This window comes from Rana temporaria, chromosome 2 (assembly GCF_905171775.1).
Source record: "Rana temporaria chromosome 2, aRanTem1.1, whole genome shotgun sequence".
NCBI lineage: Eukaryota > Metazoa > Chordata > Amphibia > Anura > Ranidae > Rana > Rana temporaria.
The window spans coordinates 441,776,632-441,792,695 of record NC_053490.1 but is presented as its reverse complement, the minus strand read 5'-3'; the positions used below and the strand labels follow the sequence as shown (position 1 = coordinate 441,792,695).

The window sequence follows — 16,064 nt, the reverse complement described above, 5'->3', positions numbered from 1 at the left end:
GTGCAAATGAGCCTGCAAAGCATTGAGACCTTGATCAGTAGATCATGGATTCAATGCCAGGATCCTACAAACTCTTCCTCCAGCTCTATTTCCATAACTAGGTTCAGACCTTCAGTTACAGAACTGGAGGAAGCGTTATGAATGATACGAATCATCACCACACTTATGTTTGATTGAGAACGACAAGTCTTTTTGCCGTGGTGGAAACAGAACTCGTAGTTCATTCATTCACAGATGAAGAGGGTGGGGTCTGATTTGCACCTTGGTGCATGTTACAAGGTATAACATGTAACATGGTCCAAAAGGTGGCGTTAGCCTTGAAAGTTTATCTATACCCAAATCTTGTGCCTTCAACAGTAGTAAAACCTGACAGGTGTTCTAATCCTTTGCCACTATACCCAACCCTAAAAAAAAAAATGTTTTGGCTATGGAAACACTTAGGATGACTTCCAGCCGCCCTCAGCATAGGAGTGAAAACATCAGGGTTAAGAGGAGAGGGAGAGTGACAGCAAGCCACACCTTCTGGGAATGAAATCACAAGATACAGGAAAGTGGTTTAGAGATATCACTTCCCCTTTGCCAGGCTAAAGCTGCTTGATGCTGATATTTTCACTCTGGCACTAAAGGTACCTGGTAGTCATCTGCATGTAGCCTGGGCAGTTTTGTTACCATCCAGATGGACTGTTTATTTGGAAGGATGTTCTTACCATACAACACCATCTCCAGCAATTTATAAGTGCATGTAATCACTATTTTATCAGTAAATGGATTATGAACTATACAGTACTATGGAATTGTTTCCTTTGTTCTTTTTTGCTTTATTTGTCACATACTCAACTACAACCTTCTCCTCTGAGATCATCACAATGTGACCTGTTTTCTCCTGAAATTCTCTACATTTTGCATTGTGCTGGCTGTGAATATGTGCTGCATCTCCATTAACATCAATTGAAAGCCTCACAACCTGCAAAGATTTTCCATTAAAGTGAATTGATACTGTAGTGTGCATGGGTTTGTAGAACAATGCAGAATTTGGAAGATTTCCGGAGCAAGTGCAGTGCTAGACAGGCCAAACATTCTCAGAGAAATGTGTTAAAAGTAATAATGACCTACTGTATCACAAAAATGCTGAGGGGAGAGGCGATGGAAAAGTGTAAGCACTGACATTTTTGTTTTATGTTTTCCCCTTTTAAAAAAAATAATTCTGGCATTTGTACACTCTTATGCTTAATACACACGACCGGGATTCCCGCCGGGAAAAGGTCCATAGGAAATCCCAAGGAGAAAACCGAGAACCTGCTCTCTACTTTTCCCCCGTACAGACGATGGGTTTTCCTGTCGGGAAAACTCAGATGAGAGCTTTTCCTCAGGAATCCTGACCGTGTTTATGCTCCATCTGAGTTTTTCCCCACACGAAAACTGCCAAAAATGTCCGGTTTCTGCTACACATGGCCGGGTTTTCTGACAGGAAAAAGTCAGTCGAGAATCCCGGCGGGAAAAAAGAGAGCTGGTTTTCTTTTTTTGTCCGGCGGGTTTGGCAGTTTTTCCGTCAGAAAAACTGCGATGGAGCATACACACGGCTGTGATTCCCGGCCAAAAGCTCTCCTCACAGTTTTCCCGTCGGAAAACCCGGTCGTGTGTTAAAGTATTAATTTTTTCCTTGTCTGAATAATATATTTTCTATTTATTATTTTTTTCGTTTTGCTTACAGAATGTATGAATTGCACAAGACTGGCAGCAATAGCAGAAAGGATAAGCCATCTTGAAGCAAAGGTAGGACCACATGAATTTGATATTTCAGTATTTGGTATTGTTGTTTGAATCACTGTCCACCTTCTGATACTTCCGTGAGTTTAAAATAACAACATATTTTGCTGTCAGTTGTGGTTTTAGTTCCAATCATACGTTGTGGTTAATAAAGAAGTTTTGCCTTCTTTATTTAATAGAAGATGCAGCATAAAGACTCCTAGTTTAGAAGCAGAAGTGGGACTGGCAGGAATGTGTATGGAACTCACAGATTTTGCAGAATGGCTGCAAGCGTTTGTTGGCACATTCAGACACTGTTTATGCTGTGTCTGTTAAGTTGCACATTTATCAGTTTTGTATTGAATAGACAACTTAAGGGGGTTGTAAAGGTTTTTTTTTTCTAAATAAGTTCCTTTAAGCTAGTGAATTGTTGGTTTGGGAACCTTTTCCTTCGATTTCCCTTTTAAATGTTTTTTTCTTCTTTGTCTGAATTTCTCACTTCCTATTCCTCCTTAGTAAGCTGTTCTGGCTGACTACTTCCCAGCCAGGGCTGTTTTAATGAGAGGGCACACCTGGGCACTGCCCAGTGGCCCCAGCTGCATGGGGGGCCCCTGCCCTTTCCCCAAAGCAGCTGAGCTGCCCCAAAATTGGGGCTGCCCCTCTACACCCTAGATCAGTGTTTCTCAACCTTTTTCCAGTCGGGGCACCCTTGAAAAATATTTTCAGTCTTGAGGCACCCCTGTCCAAGACTTGGTTCACGTCGCTATGTGTTGCGGAACACGCGCAAAATCGCGCTCGTTCTTGACACACAGACAAATGCTCTGCTCTTTAGGGGTGCCATTAATTCTTAATGGTGCCCGATCCATTGGCAAACATGGGTTGCTTTTGTTGTGGCACAATTTAAAAAAAAGGGTCAGGGACTTCTTTCCCCGCATTACTGCGGGTAGGGAAATGAATGGGCTGCCCTACACGCAGCACGCATCCACCCAGAACCAAGAGCTTGTTCACATGTCAGGCTGGTGGGGCAGTAAAACCACATAGTTGAGCTGTTTTTACCACCCCCAACTTTTGCCCCTTTAGCTGCAGAGGCAACAGCTGGGGTGTAAACATGCTGTGGCTGCAGCTGGAGGTATACCCAGGGTGATTGGGGCTGCACTGCAACTACCCTGCAACTGTGTGCATTGCATTTACGGGCTTAAAACAGGTGGTGAGGAGGCAAGATATGCCTCTTCACTGGCTGACAAATGCCCCTGAAAAGCAATATGAACACAAATTGCTTTTCAGAGGAGCAGCAGTCCTTGCTGCTATCTCGAACAAGCCCTACAAAAGTAGTTCTGATGGTACAGGAATAGGGGGGTCAGGATTAAAAGTAACATACATACAGACAGATGCGCACACACACAAACAGACACATGTACAAACACATACACAGTGTGTGTATTTGTACGTGTGTCTGTTCGTGTGCGTGCGCATCTGTCTGTATGTATGTTACTTTTAATCCTGACCCCCCTATTCCTGTACCATCAGAACTACTTTTGTCATACACGCACTTACAGACATGTGTACACATGCACACATACACTGAAAGAAGAACTGTCAGAGCTGCACAACAACCAATCAGATCCAGAGTGCTGTAGCCATGAATGGAGGTGTCAGTGACTTGACAGCTGGTTATTCATAGCAGAGCCCCCCCTCACCACCTTACCCTTGGCCTCGCAGTCAGCGCAGTACTTGTTGTCCTCCTCCCTCAGCATACGAGACAGGATGGCCTGGTGCTGCTCATTCAGCTTCAGGGCCTTCTCCCTCTCTGAGCGGGTGGCCATGTCTGCGGGCAGGGGAGCAGTGTCACGGTGGCTCTACTCTTTCTTCTTCCCCCTCAGGGAAAATCGCGCCAGGCAGAGTTCAGGACAGTACCCGCGGCTCTCACGTCACAGAAGCAGTGCGTGCGTCCGACCCTCCCATAGCAACAGATGACGTATTTGGTTGGCAAGACGCGGTCGGGATGCCCGCACAGCTTCCCGAGTGCCGGGAAGTGAGATTTACACAGCGGCCCCGGCACCGATGTAAAGACAAATGCCCAGCAGTAGTGCTACAATATTTGGGGTAATTTTGCCGCGGCACACCTGGGGACTCTTCACGGCACACCAGTGTGCCACGGCACACTGGTTGAGAAACGTTGCCCTAGATATCCCCCTGCACTCTGACCCCTCTAAACCCCAGATATCCCCCCAGCACTCTGACCCCTCTACACCCCAGATATCCCCCCAGCACTCTGACCCCTCTACACCCCAGATATCCCCCCAGAACTTTGACCCCTCTACACCCCAGATATCCCCCCAGCACTCTGTCCCCTCTACACCCCAGATATCCCCCCAGCACTCTGACCCCTCTACACCCCATATATCCCCCAGCACTCTGACCCCTCTACACCCCAGATATCCCCTACCTCCTACCTACTTGATTTCTTTTTACCTGCACTGTCTCCATTGTAGGGGCCCCAGACCATTACTTTGCCCATGGGCCCATGATGCTATTAAGACGGTCCTGCCCCCAGCCAGAACAGCTCGGATGATGGGGGCAAGCTTACTGAGGAGCAACAGGAAGTGAGAAATTCAGACAAAGAAAAAAAATTTTAGAAGGGAAATCGAAGGAAAAGGTAAGTGAATGAACAATGCACTAGCTTAAAGGAACCAATTTAGAAAATAAAAAAAACAACCCTTTACAACCCCTTTAAGGCCATGTTCAGCAACAATTTGACTGTTCTTGGACATATGAGACGTCATAATTATAGCAAAATAGACCTCTTAGAGGTTATACTGTATATTTACCACAAGTGTGTAAGATCCATGTCTTCTTGGCGTGCCCAGCTCTCAAAACAGGGCCCCCAATGTCTTCCCACTGTGTATTCCTCCAGCTTGAACAATTCCATGTGCTACACCTTTTACTAATAAAATGTTCTCCTCATCTTGTGAACAGCTGTAATAATCATTTACCATGAATTGTGTCTGTGATTAGATACCATGGCAGCCTTAAGAAAGAGAAGGAGCCATATGACTGGAATAGAAAGTGTTTGTTGGATACTATTAACAGGATACTGAAAGGCATAGTTTGCAGGAGCTGGAGGTTGTTACCCAATTCCCCCCAAACTTTATTTCTTTGGGGATATGTTACTTTTGCCTCCTCTGTGATCCCTGTCCCTACATCATTGTCTGAAACCAGTGATATATCATTATATAAGCTATTAGGGACTGAGATGAGTTACTGAGATGTTCATTCTCATATCATGTGATCTTGCATCATCAGTAATTTAGGCACATGTCACTCTGCTGTTAAGCAATTGTTTCCTTTAACAGATGCTTAATTAACAATGGGTATCACCACCAATATTTTCAACATATCCCATGTTGTTCCATTCTCTGACTGCCATGGCCTAGTCATGGATAATCTAAAGCAGTGGTCTCCAAACTGTGGCCCGAGGGCCACATGTGGCCCTTTGCTTGCCCTTATCCGGCCCTTGGGGCAGTACCCCTCCTACTGATACGAGACACTATTCTGCCATCTGACACCGACAATGAAGCACCATTTCTCCCACTGACACAACTAATAGAGCACTATTCCTCCCTATGATACCAGCAATGGGGCACTATTCCTCCCCCTAATACCAGATGTTTACTAACAATGATGCCAGGAAAATTTTAATTCCCGCTGGCCAAAGTCCGGCCCTCGAAGAGTCTGAAGGACAATAAACCGGCCCTTTGTATAGAATGTTTGGAGACCCCTGATCTAAAGTCAGGTGTCAGCACAGGTTCCTGATGGTTTTACCAGCGAGGTTGGAAGATCGTCCACATCCATAAATTACCATATGCACCCCTATAAGGAAGATCAGTGATCATTGAATGCGCTCTTTGCTGCCCTATAATTTGGACAGTAAGAATAAGCTCCAGTGTGTTCGCACAGTCCATGTGCAGAGCCCGCCAGGAAGTCAGCACCACGCTGCGCTAATCACAGGCAGGGAGACATTTCCCGATCTCTGCAGCTGAGCATCAGGAAATGTCTCCCTGCCTGTGATTAGCGCAGCGCGGTGCCGACTTTGCACATTGACTGTGCGAACACGGCGGAACTCCTTATTGGACAGCAATTAGTTCTGGTGAGTTTCAGTTTTTTCTGTTGCAGTTTTACTTGCTCTTCATTTATCTGCCATTGTATTAACCATCTAACCATCACCATTTCATACAGTTGTTTTACACTTATTTATGCTATTTATAGCCAGAGCATACAGTCATTCAAAATATTTGCATGCATGCGCCTTTTAAAAAGAGATCATCTACAATACTATTTGACTTACTCAAATTTCTAAAGACATTAAAACTTTGACTTTTGTAACTAAGGTAGGATTGGATGGGAATGCAACCATAAGTGCATTCTCAGGAGACCTGAAAAGGGGAAAGGCTGATTTTTTTATTTTCAAGGTACTGTTGTAGGTTAAAATTGTTTCCTTTTCTCTTCCACATCAGATCTATACTAGGTATTTAGCCAATTTTAGGTTTTAGAGAGCAGTGCATTAAGGTACACATTATTTTTCTCATTCCTAGTATGACAATTGAATGAAGGAGACATGTTCCTAATTGTAGTAAAATACATTGGAAATTTGTATATCCCAATATCAAATCTGTCATGATGTAATTATATATTTAATTTCTCAGATGCAGAAAAATGCTTACACTAGCTAATTTTTATACCAACTGTTGTAAGACCTACTTTAGGAACCATTTACTAAATATAATATTTAGCAAATTTATCTCAAGATGATCAGCAGTATACAATAACAAAGAGTTGGTGGGTATATAGATGTGTGTGACATATATAAACAAATATTAAAATATTACAATAAATTGATAAATGGGTTGCTGCTTTCAAAAGTGCAGGTGCCTTTAAATGGGTACATACAAATATAAGAGCGCTTCCTAATGCTAAATGCTAACACATCATTACCACAGGGTAATAAATTGATTTAAATAACAATAATCCATAACCATAACTAAGTAAAGTCAATAAAAGTTCACAAACTCTTATAAAGTTCATAAGTTTCATAATCTTCCAGTGCAGCTTCAAATTTCAAATCTAATTAAACAAATGAATCACTACATGATTGGAAATATTAAAAATATAACAAATATATAAATTTAGTATATGTTAAATGATATATGATTCAGGTTTAGTAAAACAGAATAAAAGAAAAAGTATACACATATATATACAATTACGTATATGTGTAAAACAGATGATGGACTTTGAAGGCATAATAAGTAAAAAAATTGTATATTTATTTAAGAAAATACATTTTTTTTAGAAATACATAAATTACATAATTGAGGCCATGATAAGGCCTAGAAATACATAACCACTGGCATGACAGACCACCTACTACATATGTGGGAGACTAGCGACCACTTCTCATTTATGGTTGAAAAGAACCCTTGAAGTTTTTTCTTTTCAACCATAAATGAGAAGTGGTCGCTAGTCTCCCACTCCTAGTATTCTGTGTACTATACCCATATGTAGTAGGTGGTCTGTCATGCCAGTGGTTATGTATTTCTAGGCCTTATCACTGCCTCAATTATGTAATTTATGTATTTCTATACATTTTTGTATTTTCTTAAATAAATATCCAATTTTTTAAACTTATTATGCCTTCAAAGTCCATCATCTGTTTTACACATATACGTAATTGTATATATATATGTGTATACTTTTTCTTTCAATCTAGTTATCGGGACGTGGCAGGTTACTTTTTTTTTTCTCATATCCACAGTCCCACTCTGTGATGATTTGACTTACTATCTCAGTAAAACAGAATATTCACAACTAGCACCATCTATCTGCCAAATAGAGAATCCATCACCCCAATGCTTAATTCTATGTTCACCTATATGGTTTTAAGATGTAAATAAAATGTTATTTTTCACTTCAGATGTGATGAGTACTAAATAATAAAAATGTAATTGAAGTGCTTTTACATTCTACTAATACCCTATCTAACACACAAAGTGGTAAGTACTTAGGGCCAGATTCACAAAAGCGATACGACGGCGTATCTCCTGATACGCCGTCATATCTCTGTTTCTATCTATGCGACTGATTCATAGAATCAGTTATGCATAGATATCCATAAGATCCGACAGGTGTAATTGTTTTACACTGTCAGATCTTAGGATGCAGTACTGTGGCCGCCGCTGGGGGGAGTTTGCATCGTAAACCAGCGTCGGGTATGCAAATTAGGAGTTACGGCGATCCACAACGGATTTTTGCGTTCGCTACATCGCCGCTAGTCTAGTTTCCCGTCGCAAAGTTAGTCGTCGTTTTGGGTGCCCTAACTTTAGTCAGCAATCGTATTGCTGTATAAAGTATGGCCGCCGTTCCCGCGTCGAAATTTAAAATTTAACGTGGTTTGCGTAACACGTCCGGGAATACGGAAGTACGCTACGCGCGTCGCCGTTCGAAAAAATTATGTCACGGCGCGAAAAGCACGACGGGAATTGCGAAACTGAGCATGCGCAGTAGGTCCGGCGCGGGAGCGCGCCGAATTTAAATGGCACACGCCCATTTGAATTGGCCCGCCTTGCGCCGGAGGCTGCCAGCGTAGTTTTCATCGCAAGTGCTTTGTGAATCAGGCACTTGCGATGAAAACTTGCGGCGGTGTAACGTATCTACGATACGTTACGCCGCCGCTCACCTACGTGAATCTGGCCCTAAATGTATCCCTACTATATATAACTTACAAGATATTCTACTGGTATAAGTAGATAGTAGATACTAACTTCAAAGGGAATTTTATATTTTATATTATAAGGCACTAGTGTCAGTAATGGTTGGATCTAATCTATTTTTTTTATATACATATATATATATATATATATATATATATATATATATATATATATATATATATATATATATATATATATATATATATATATATATACAAATTGTAATATTTCCATTCAAGTAGTGGTTCATTTGTTGAATTAGACACTTTATCAAATCATCCTCCCCAAGCCAAAAGGATATATACAGCTCCTAGAGACATTCATCTAGTTTTGTGATATTTCGGTATGCTAAGATGGAGGATTCAGAAGAGGTGAAGCCTGATACACCTCTAGAATCAGATACAGGAAGAGGATATGACATCACTTTACAGCCATTGAGCTGTTTATTCAGATTAGGTGTGAGGGAGGAGGTTTACTCCATATATTGGCATACAGTACGCAGTTTCCGGCCAGTGAGACTCAAGTCATTGGTTACTTCCCGTTCCGGGTTTTTTAACACTTGTTACAACATTTTAACATGTGAGTGGATATTGTTTGTTTTTATGATTATTAAAATGGAATCCTTTGCCATTCATTTAAATCCCATGATGGTATACTGAGAACAACCTATGCTACAGTTTAAAACACAGCCCGTGGGGCAAGAGAGCTCAAGCCATCCATACAAACGCTTGTTACATCTGTCATGGGAGTCATAGGTATCTGGTGAGTGAGAGGGCACACAGAGGGGGGCACGGATCGCACAGATTGTTTTTTTTTTTCAGCACTTGCCACTTTGTACTACACAATTTAAAATTTGAAGCACTGCACTGTAAGATGATGATATTTATGAATTTTATAAGGATTTTTTTTACATTTTATGGACTTTAATTAGTTATGGTTATGGATTATTGTTATTTACATCAATTTATTGCACTGTGGTAATGCTGTGTTAGAATTTAGCACTTATATTTTGATTTCAGCAGTATACAATAGATTATTGCAATAACTTGTGATCAATAATCAAGGTAAAAAGTCAAGCCTGAAAAAGAAATAGCCATATAAGTAGGGTATATACAGCAAGTAACTAAAAAACAAATACATTTACTTATACCAAATATTACTCTGAACTCAAACAATTACTGTGTCTGAAATTTTAGTCTCAGAATTATGATCTTTACCTCACTAGTCTCTCTTATAAGAGCATAAGATGTCAATCTCATGTTTTTTGGGATTTAAACTTAATTCGAAGTAATCCTTTCATTTGAAAAACACCAATGTTGTTCTTAAAAATTGGCACTTGTCCGGTGTTTTCAGATCAGATGTATAAAACAGTGAATGCTACTGTCCTTAACAAAGACAAAACTTGCTTGTGAAATACAGAATAACAATATAACTCCCATAACACTACCTAGCACATATTTTATAAAGGTGTTAGAATTTCTTGTCACATACCTGCTAGATTTACACTTTTATTGGTAGCTAGATAAGTCAGCTTTTATAAACTAAACTGCAGGGGGGGAAAAATTGGATCACAGTACTCTTGCACATAAAAGCAAGACTGTTATATGTTTCTCTCAATACTTCATTTTTAGTTCTATTCCTTTTTTATACAATGACTACTGCTGAAAAGTTTATAAAGTGATCTCGAAAATTATACTTTTCCATTTATGTACTTTTTTCTGTATATATATATATATATATATATATATATATATATATATATATATATATATATATATATATATATATATATATCTACACATATACAGTATCTCACAAAAGTGAATACACCCCTCACATTTTTGTAAAAATTTATTATAACTTTTCATGTGACAACACTGAAGAAATGACACGTTGCTACAATGTAAAGTAGTGAGTGTACAGCTTGTATAACAGTGTAAATTTGCTGTCCCCTCAAAATAACTCAACACACAGCCATTAATTTCTAAACCGCTGGCAACAAATGTGAGTACACCCCGAAGTGAAAATGTCCAAATAGGGCCCAATTAGCTATCCCCCCCCAGGTCATGTGACTCGTTAGTGTTATAATTTGGACATTTTCACTTAGGGGTGTACTCACTTTTGTTGCCAGCAGTTTAGACATTAATGGCTGTGTGTTGAGTTACTTTGAAAAATAAAATAAGTTACATAAATGTAAGGGGTGTACTCACTTTTGTGAGATACTGTACACAAAGCTGGTCAGGGCAGCACACACCCAACAAAAAACTGAATCTTCAGGTGTAAAGCAGATAACTGAGATCACCCAAATTCCAATGTATAGAACAACAAAAATGTCCAATCTGCAGCACCTTGTAGATTTATTAAGAGAGTTACAAACTCATAAAATTACATGTAATTTAATGAGTTTGTAACTCTCTTCAAAAATCTGTAAGGTGCTGCAGATTGAACGTTATTGTACATATATATATATATATATATATATATATATATATATATAGTACAGACCAAAAGTTTGGACACACCTTCTCATTCAAAGAGTTTTCTTTATTTTCATGACTATCAGGGCAAAATCGTGAGTGCGCGATATACGCCGATACCCGCTTCCCGCACTGTGTTTGAACCACTGCGCCGACATATACCGAGCGCAGTACACTCGGGTATATTCGGGCAGGCTCGGCTCCTCTCGTGGTCACGTCCTGTGCGTCCTGTACGTCCTTTACGCGAGAGGAGCCGAGCCTGCCCGACTATACACGAGTGTACTGTACTTACCTTAAATCTTTTAACTTTGTGCTTGCCAACAAGGGTTTCTCCACTAAGTCATGTTTTGCTTGGGGATCAAATACTTATTTTTCTCACTGAACTGCAACTCAATTTATAACATTTGTATTATGTGTTTTTTCTGTATTTTTGGTTAATATTCTGTCTCTATCATTTAAAATACACCTATGATAAACATTATAGACCTTTCATTTTTTTGTAAGTGGGCAAATTTACAAAATCTACTAGGGATCAAATATTTTCCCTACTGTAAATCTACAAAAGATTGTAAATGCCCATATATAAAGGTTTGCATCTTTAGGTAAAAACAATAAGGAGACATAATTGCTTAAACTGCTTACATGAGGGAAACTGTATCTCTTTTATACATGACAGTGCATGAATGATTTACAGCAGTTAGTTTAAGTTGGTTTTCAATACTCTCATGACAGTCAAACTTTAATGCCTACACTTGAAGAATTTCTATTATACAGATTTGGTTGCAAAGTTAGTGCACACAGTTAATGCTACCAGGAAACCTGGAACAGATGGAGGAAAGCTGCAGTCAATGCCTGGTCACTGACCTGCAAAACATACTAAAATGTTATACTTATCTCGAATTGTGCTCCCCCATTACTCCATATTCTTGTTGACAGTGATAGATTTTCTTTTGTACTCCTTTTTATATCTTTGGTTAAATCAAGCTATTGCTTATTCAGTGGCTTTTTTTGTTCCTGTTTGATTATGACTCTATTCTTCATAGCAGTGGCGGCTGGTGCTCAAAATGTTTGGGGGGGGGCGCAAACAAATGAAAAAAAACAAAACAATTGGAGCCTCACTGTGCCCATCAAATGCAGCTACTGTGCCCATCAATTGCCGCCACTGTGCCCATCAATTGCAGCCACTGTGCCAATCAAACGCATCCACTGTGCCCATCAATTGTCACCACTGTGCCATCAAATGCAGTCACTGTGCCCATCAATTGTTGCCACTGTGCCCATCAATTGTCACCACTGTACCCATCAATTGTCGCCACTGTGCCATGCCATCACTTGTCGCCACTGTGCCATCAATTGTCGCCACTGTGCCATCAATTGTCGACACTGTGCCATCAATTGTCGCCACTGTGCCTTGCCATCAAACGCAGCCACTGTGCCATCAATTCTTACCACTGTGCCCATCAATTGTCACCACTGTGCTATGCCATCGAACGCAGCCACTGTGCCATCAATTGTCGCCACTGTGCCATCAATTGTCGCCAATGTGCCATCAATTGTCACCACTGTGCCATGCCATCAAACACAGCCACTGTGCCATGCCGTCAAACGCAGCTACTGTGCCATCAATTATCACCACTGTGCCATACCATCAAACACAGGCACTGTGCCCATCAATTGTCGCCACTGTGTCCATCAATTGTTGTCACTGTGCCATGCCATCAAACGCAGCCACTGTGCCCATCAATTGTCACCACTGTGACCATCAATTATCGCCACTGTGCCCATCAATTGCCACTAGTTTGCCCCCTCAAAAACTGCCAGTTTGCCCTGTAAAATGCTGCCAGATTGCCCCCTTAAATACCACCAGATTGCCCCCCCTCCCGCCTGGCACATACTTTTCTTGGGTCAGGCATCCTCCCTCCACTGTCCCTCGATGTCTTCTCCCGCCGATGACGCTTCAGCCAATCAGGTTACCGGTAACCAGACCCAGTGACCCCGATTGCCTGAGACGCGTGTCAGTGTTAACCAGGGAACGCACACCCCGTGCGTCCCCAGGTTAACTATTTGGAAGCCGATAACAGCCCACAGGCTGGCTCTGATAGACACTTAAATGCCAACCAACTGTTGTTATTCAGATGGCCAGCGCTCACCAGGGTGCTGGCCATCTGAATAGTGGGAGGCAGCGGCAGCAGCAATACATAGATTCAAGCAATGCATGAATCTATGTATTGTTTCAGTGGCGGTGCAGGAGAGAGGAGGCGGCAACTCCTGTGCCCACTATCGATGCACCGCCACTGCTTCATAGATGTGTATGTTTATTTTTGGACTTTCTAATGTATTGCTTCTAAACTCCATTTTCACTCATGGAATGATACTGTAAGGGGCCCTTCATTTCCACAAGCAACCTGTCTACCCTTTGGCCCAGTCTTTTATGTGTAATTTACTGTCTATGTTATCTGATTGCCATATGCAATCTGATGGAACCAGAGAAAACCTGTTTTTGCTGATAACAAAAATGCTCAAAAATGTTAGGTGGCAACTGTAATTTTTAGGGTGTGTCTTCTCCTATGTATAGACCATGTCATTTTAGCCATGCAGCTATGTATATGTCATATTTGCTTGGACTTATTATTATGCTATGATTTACGAAAACCTGCTAAATGTGTAACTATTCTACCTCTGCATGTTTAATTTAGCCTGACACATTCTTCCAGTGCAGTCACTTATAGCAAATTTTGGATTTCCCTTTATTAACGTTGGCCACTCAAATCAGTCAAACTTACTTTATTCCTAAATCATAAATTACTACGCTTGGCAAGAGTGCAGGAAACACTTAAACTGATTTAAGTCTATTTTCATTTATAAATGAATGCCTGCACAGTGAAAATGATAAAGTAAATGTTTTGAGAATTTACCATAATCTTCAGGAGAAGATGTCAGATTTAATAATTGGTGCTTATATATATTAGCCTACCTTGAAATAGAAACACGGAAACACCATGAATTTCACCGTACTTGTTTTGTTTCATGAGCATTGGGGGGTATTTTGTCTCAGGAAAGCTAGTTGAGTACAACTGCTCCTAGATTTGTGGAAAGCTAGAATATATCCAGGCCTAGGTTGGACAACATTTCTGTTGTAGGTAAGGTGCTTTCTATCTCATCATATCTTAGTATTTTGCTTGCAAGAATGAAACAATAAAGATATAGGCTAATAAAGATAATAGAGCAGCTATTCTCAATCTGGGTCCATGGGACCCTAGAATTCCCCCAGAGACTTCTAGGTTCCTAGATCTGTGGTTGATTGACCTTTAACCTGCCTGGCGGTATTCCCGAGTCTGACTCGGGGTTAGATTTTCCTGCTGCGAGCGGTAACCCCGAGTCAGACTCGGGCTTGCCTCGCTAGATCCACAGGCATGGTTTACTTACCTTGTCCCTGGTACCAGCGATGCCACCGCGCTGTGTGAGCGAGCGGGACCTCGCTCGATTCACACAGTGCCTCTGTGTGACGCCGATCTCCGTTCCCTGCGACGTTACGACGCACGGGGACGGAGAACGGCGCCAAATTCAAAAAAGTAAACAATCACTTTACATACAGTATACTGTAATCTTATAGATTACAGTACTGTATGTAAAAAAAAACACACCCCCCTTGTCCCTAGTGGTCTGTCCTGTGTCATGCATGTCATTTTATATAATAAAAACGTTTCTTTCTCCCTGAAAACTGTAGATTGTCCATAGCAACCAAAAGTGTCCCTTTATGTCAAAAATAGTTTTAGATCGGGGGCGTGGCTAGCTGCAGAACAAGCTGGCTGCACTGTGAGGGAGCTCCCTAAGCACGGACATCCCTGAGCAACACACAAAGCAACTATAAAGCCCTGGAGACATACCTTGAATCTGGACAGCAGCAGGAACGCAGTGGACATGTCGGCCAAACGAAAAACCAGAGAGGGTCCCCGAAAACTGAGTGATTTCCTCGGTCCGTCCAGGACACAGGGGATTAAAGATGGCGCTGTCTCCTCCCCTCCTCATCTCAGCACAGAACACGACATAGCTGACTCAGTAGAGGAAGAGGTGACACACAGTGGACAGCAGTAGAATTGCACCCCTTATGCAGAAAATGAACTAACAAGCCCTCTTAAACAAAGAAGGAGAATTTCTTCTGATGAAGGTAATAATCACTCACTAGGTGATAAAATATATATCAGACACAAATCCGTATGACGAGAAATTGAATGCAATTCCCACAGCGGGACAACCCATTTTGGATTCTACCATAAAAGATATGATAATTTCCCTTAGAGGCGCACTACAATATGACATGTTAAATTTCATGCAGAAATCTAAAAAGGAAATTGATGCGCTAGGAGAAAGAGTGGACTATGTAGAAAATAAAATGGGTGAATTCACATCTGCACACAATGAAATGGTCGATTCGCACTTTGAATTAGAAGATGAAGTTCAGCGCCTCAAAATGAAAATGGCGGATTTAGAAGATCGCGCCAGACGCAACAACGTGAAGTTTAGAGGCATACCCGAAAATGTTAAACCACCAGAACTGAAACGCTTTATTAAGGATATGATTAAAAAATTCATTCCATCAATCCCTCAACAGGAGCTAGAAATAGACAGAGCTCACAGGCTACCTAAACCGCCTCACATCTCAGAAAAATTGCCAAGAGACGTTATAGCCAGAATACACTTCTATGAAGTGAAAGATCAACTAATGCAATTCGCAAGACGAAATTCCCCACTACCTGACCCATACACAGGTATCATCTTGTATGCAGATCTTTCCCAAGCAACGATCTTAGCACGCAAAAACCTTAACTCAATTACCAAGATCCTACGGAATCACAGCATGATTTACAAATGGGGATTCCCTACAAAAATACTCGTAGACCATAAAGGCACCTCATACTCGATCAACAACTTGGAGCAAGGTCTGAAAATCTTACGCTCATGGGGCATACTACCAAAAGATGACATCAACATATCAGATAAATCCGCACCTGGAAAAATGTCTCAAGACTGGCAGAAGAGTCACAGATGAACCCTCTATACATGGTAAGATAAT

At 41.1% G+C, this 16,064-nt stretch overlaps 1 protein-coding gene across 1 annotated transcript in view; it reads left to right on the top strand.

Annotated features, from left to right (window-relative positions):
* COL26A1 (collagen type XXVI alpha 1 chain) overlaps positions 1-16,064 on the top strand; it is a 489,232-nt gene that overhangs the window by 391,264 nt on the left and 81,904 nt on the right. The window contains exon 4 of the mRNA XM_040338426.1: positions 1,712-1,773. Within this exon, the coding sequence (XP_040194360.1) occupies positions 1,712-1,773 (62 nt within the window). The remainder of the gene's footprint in view (positions 1-1,711; positions 1,774-16,064) is intronic.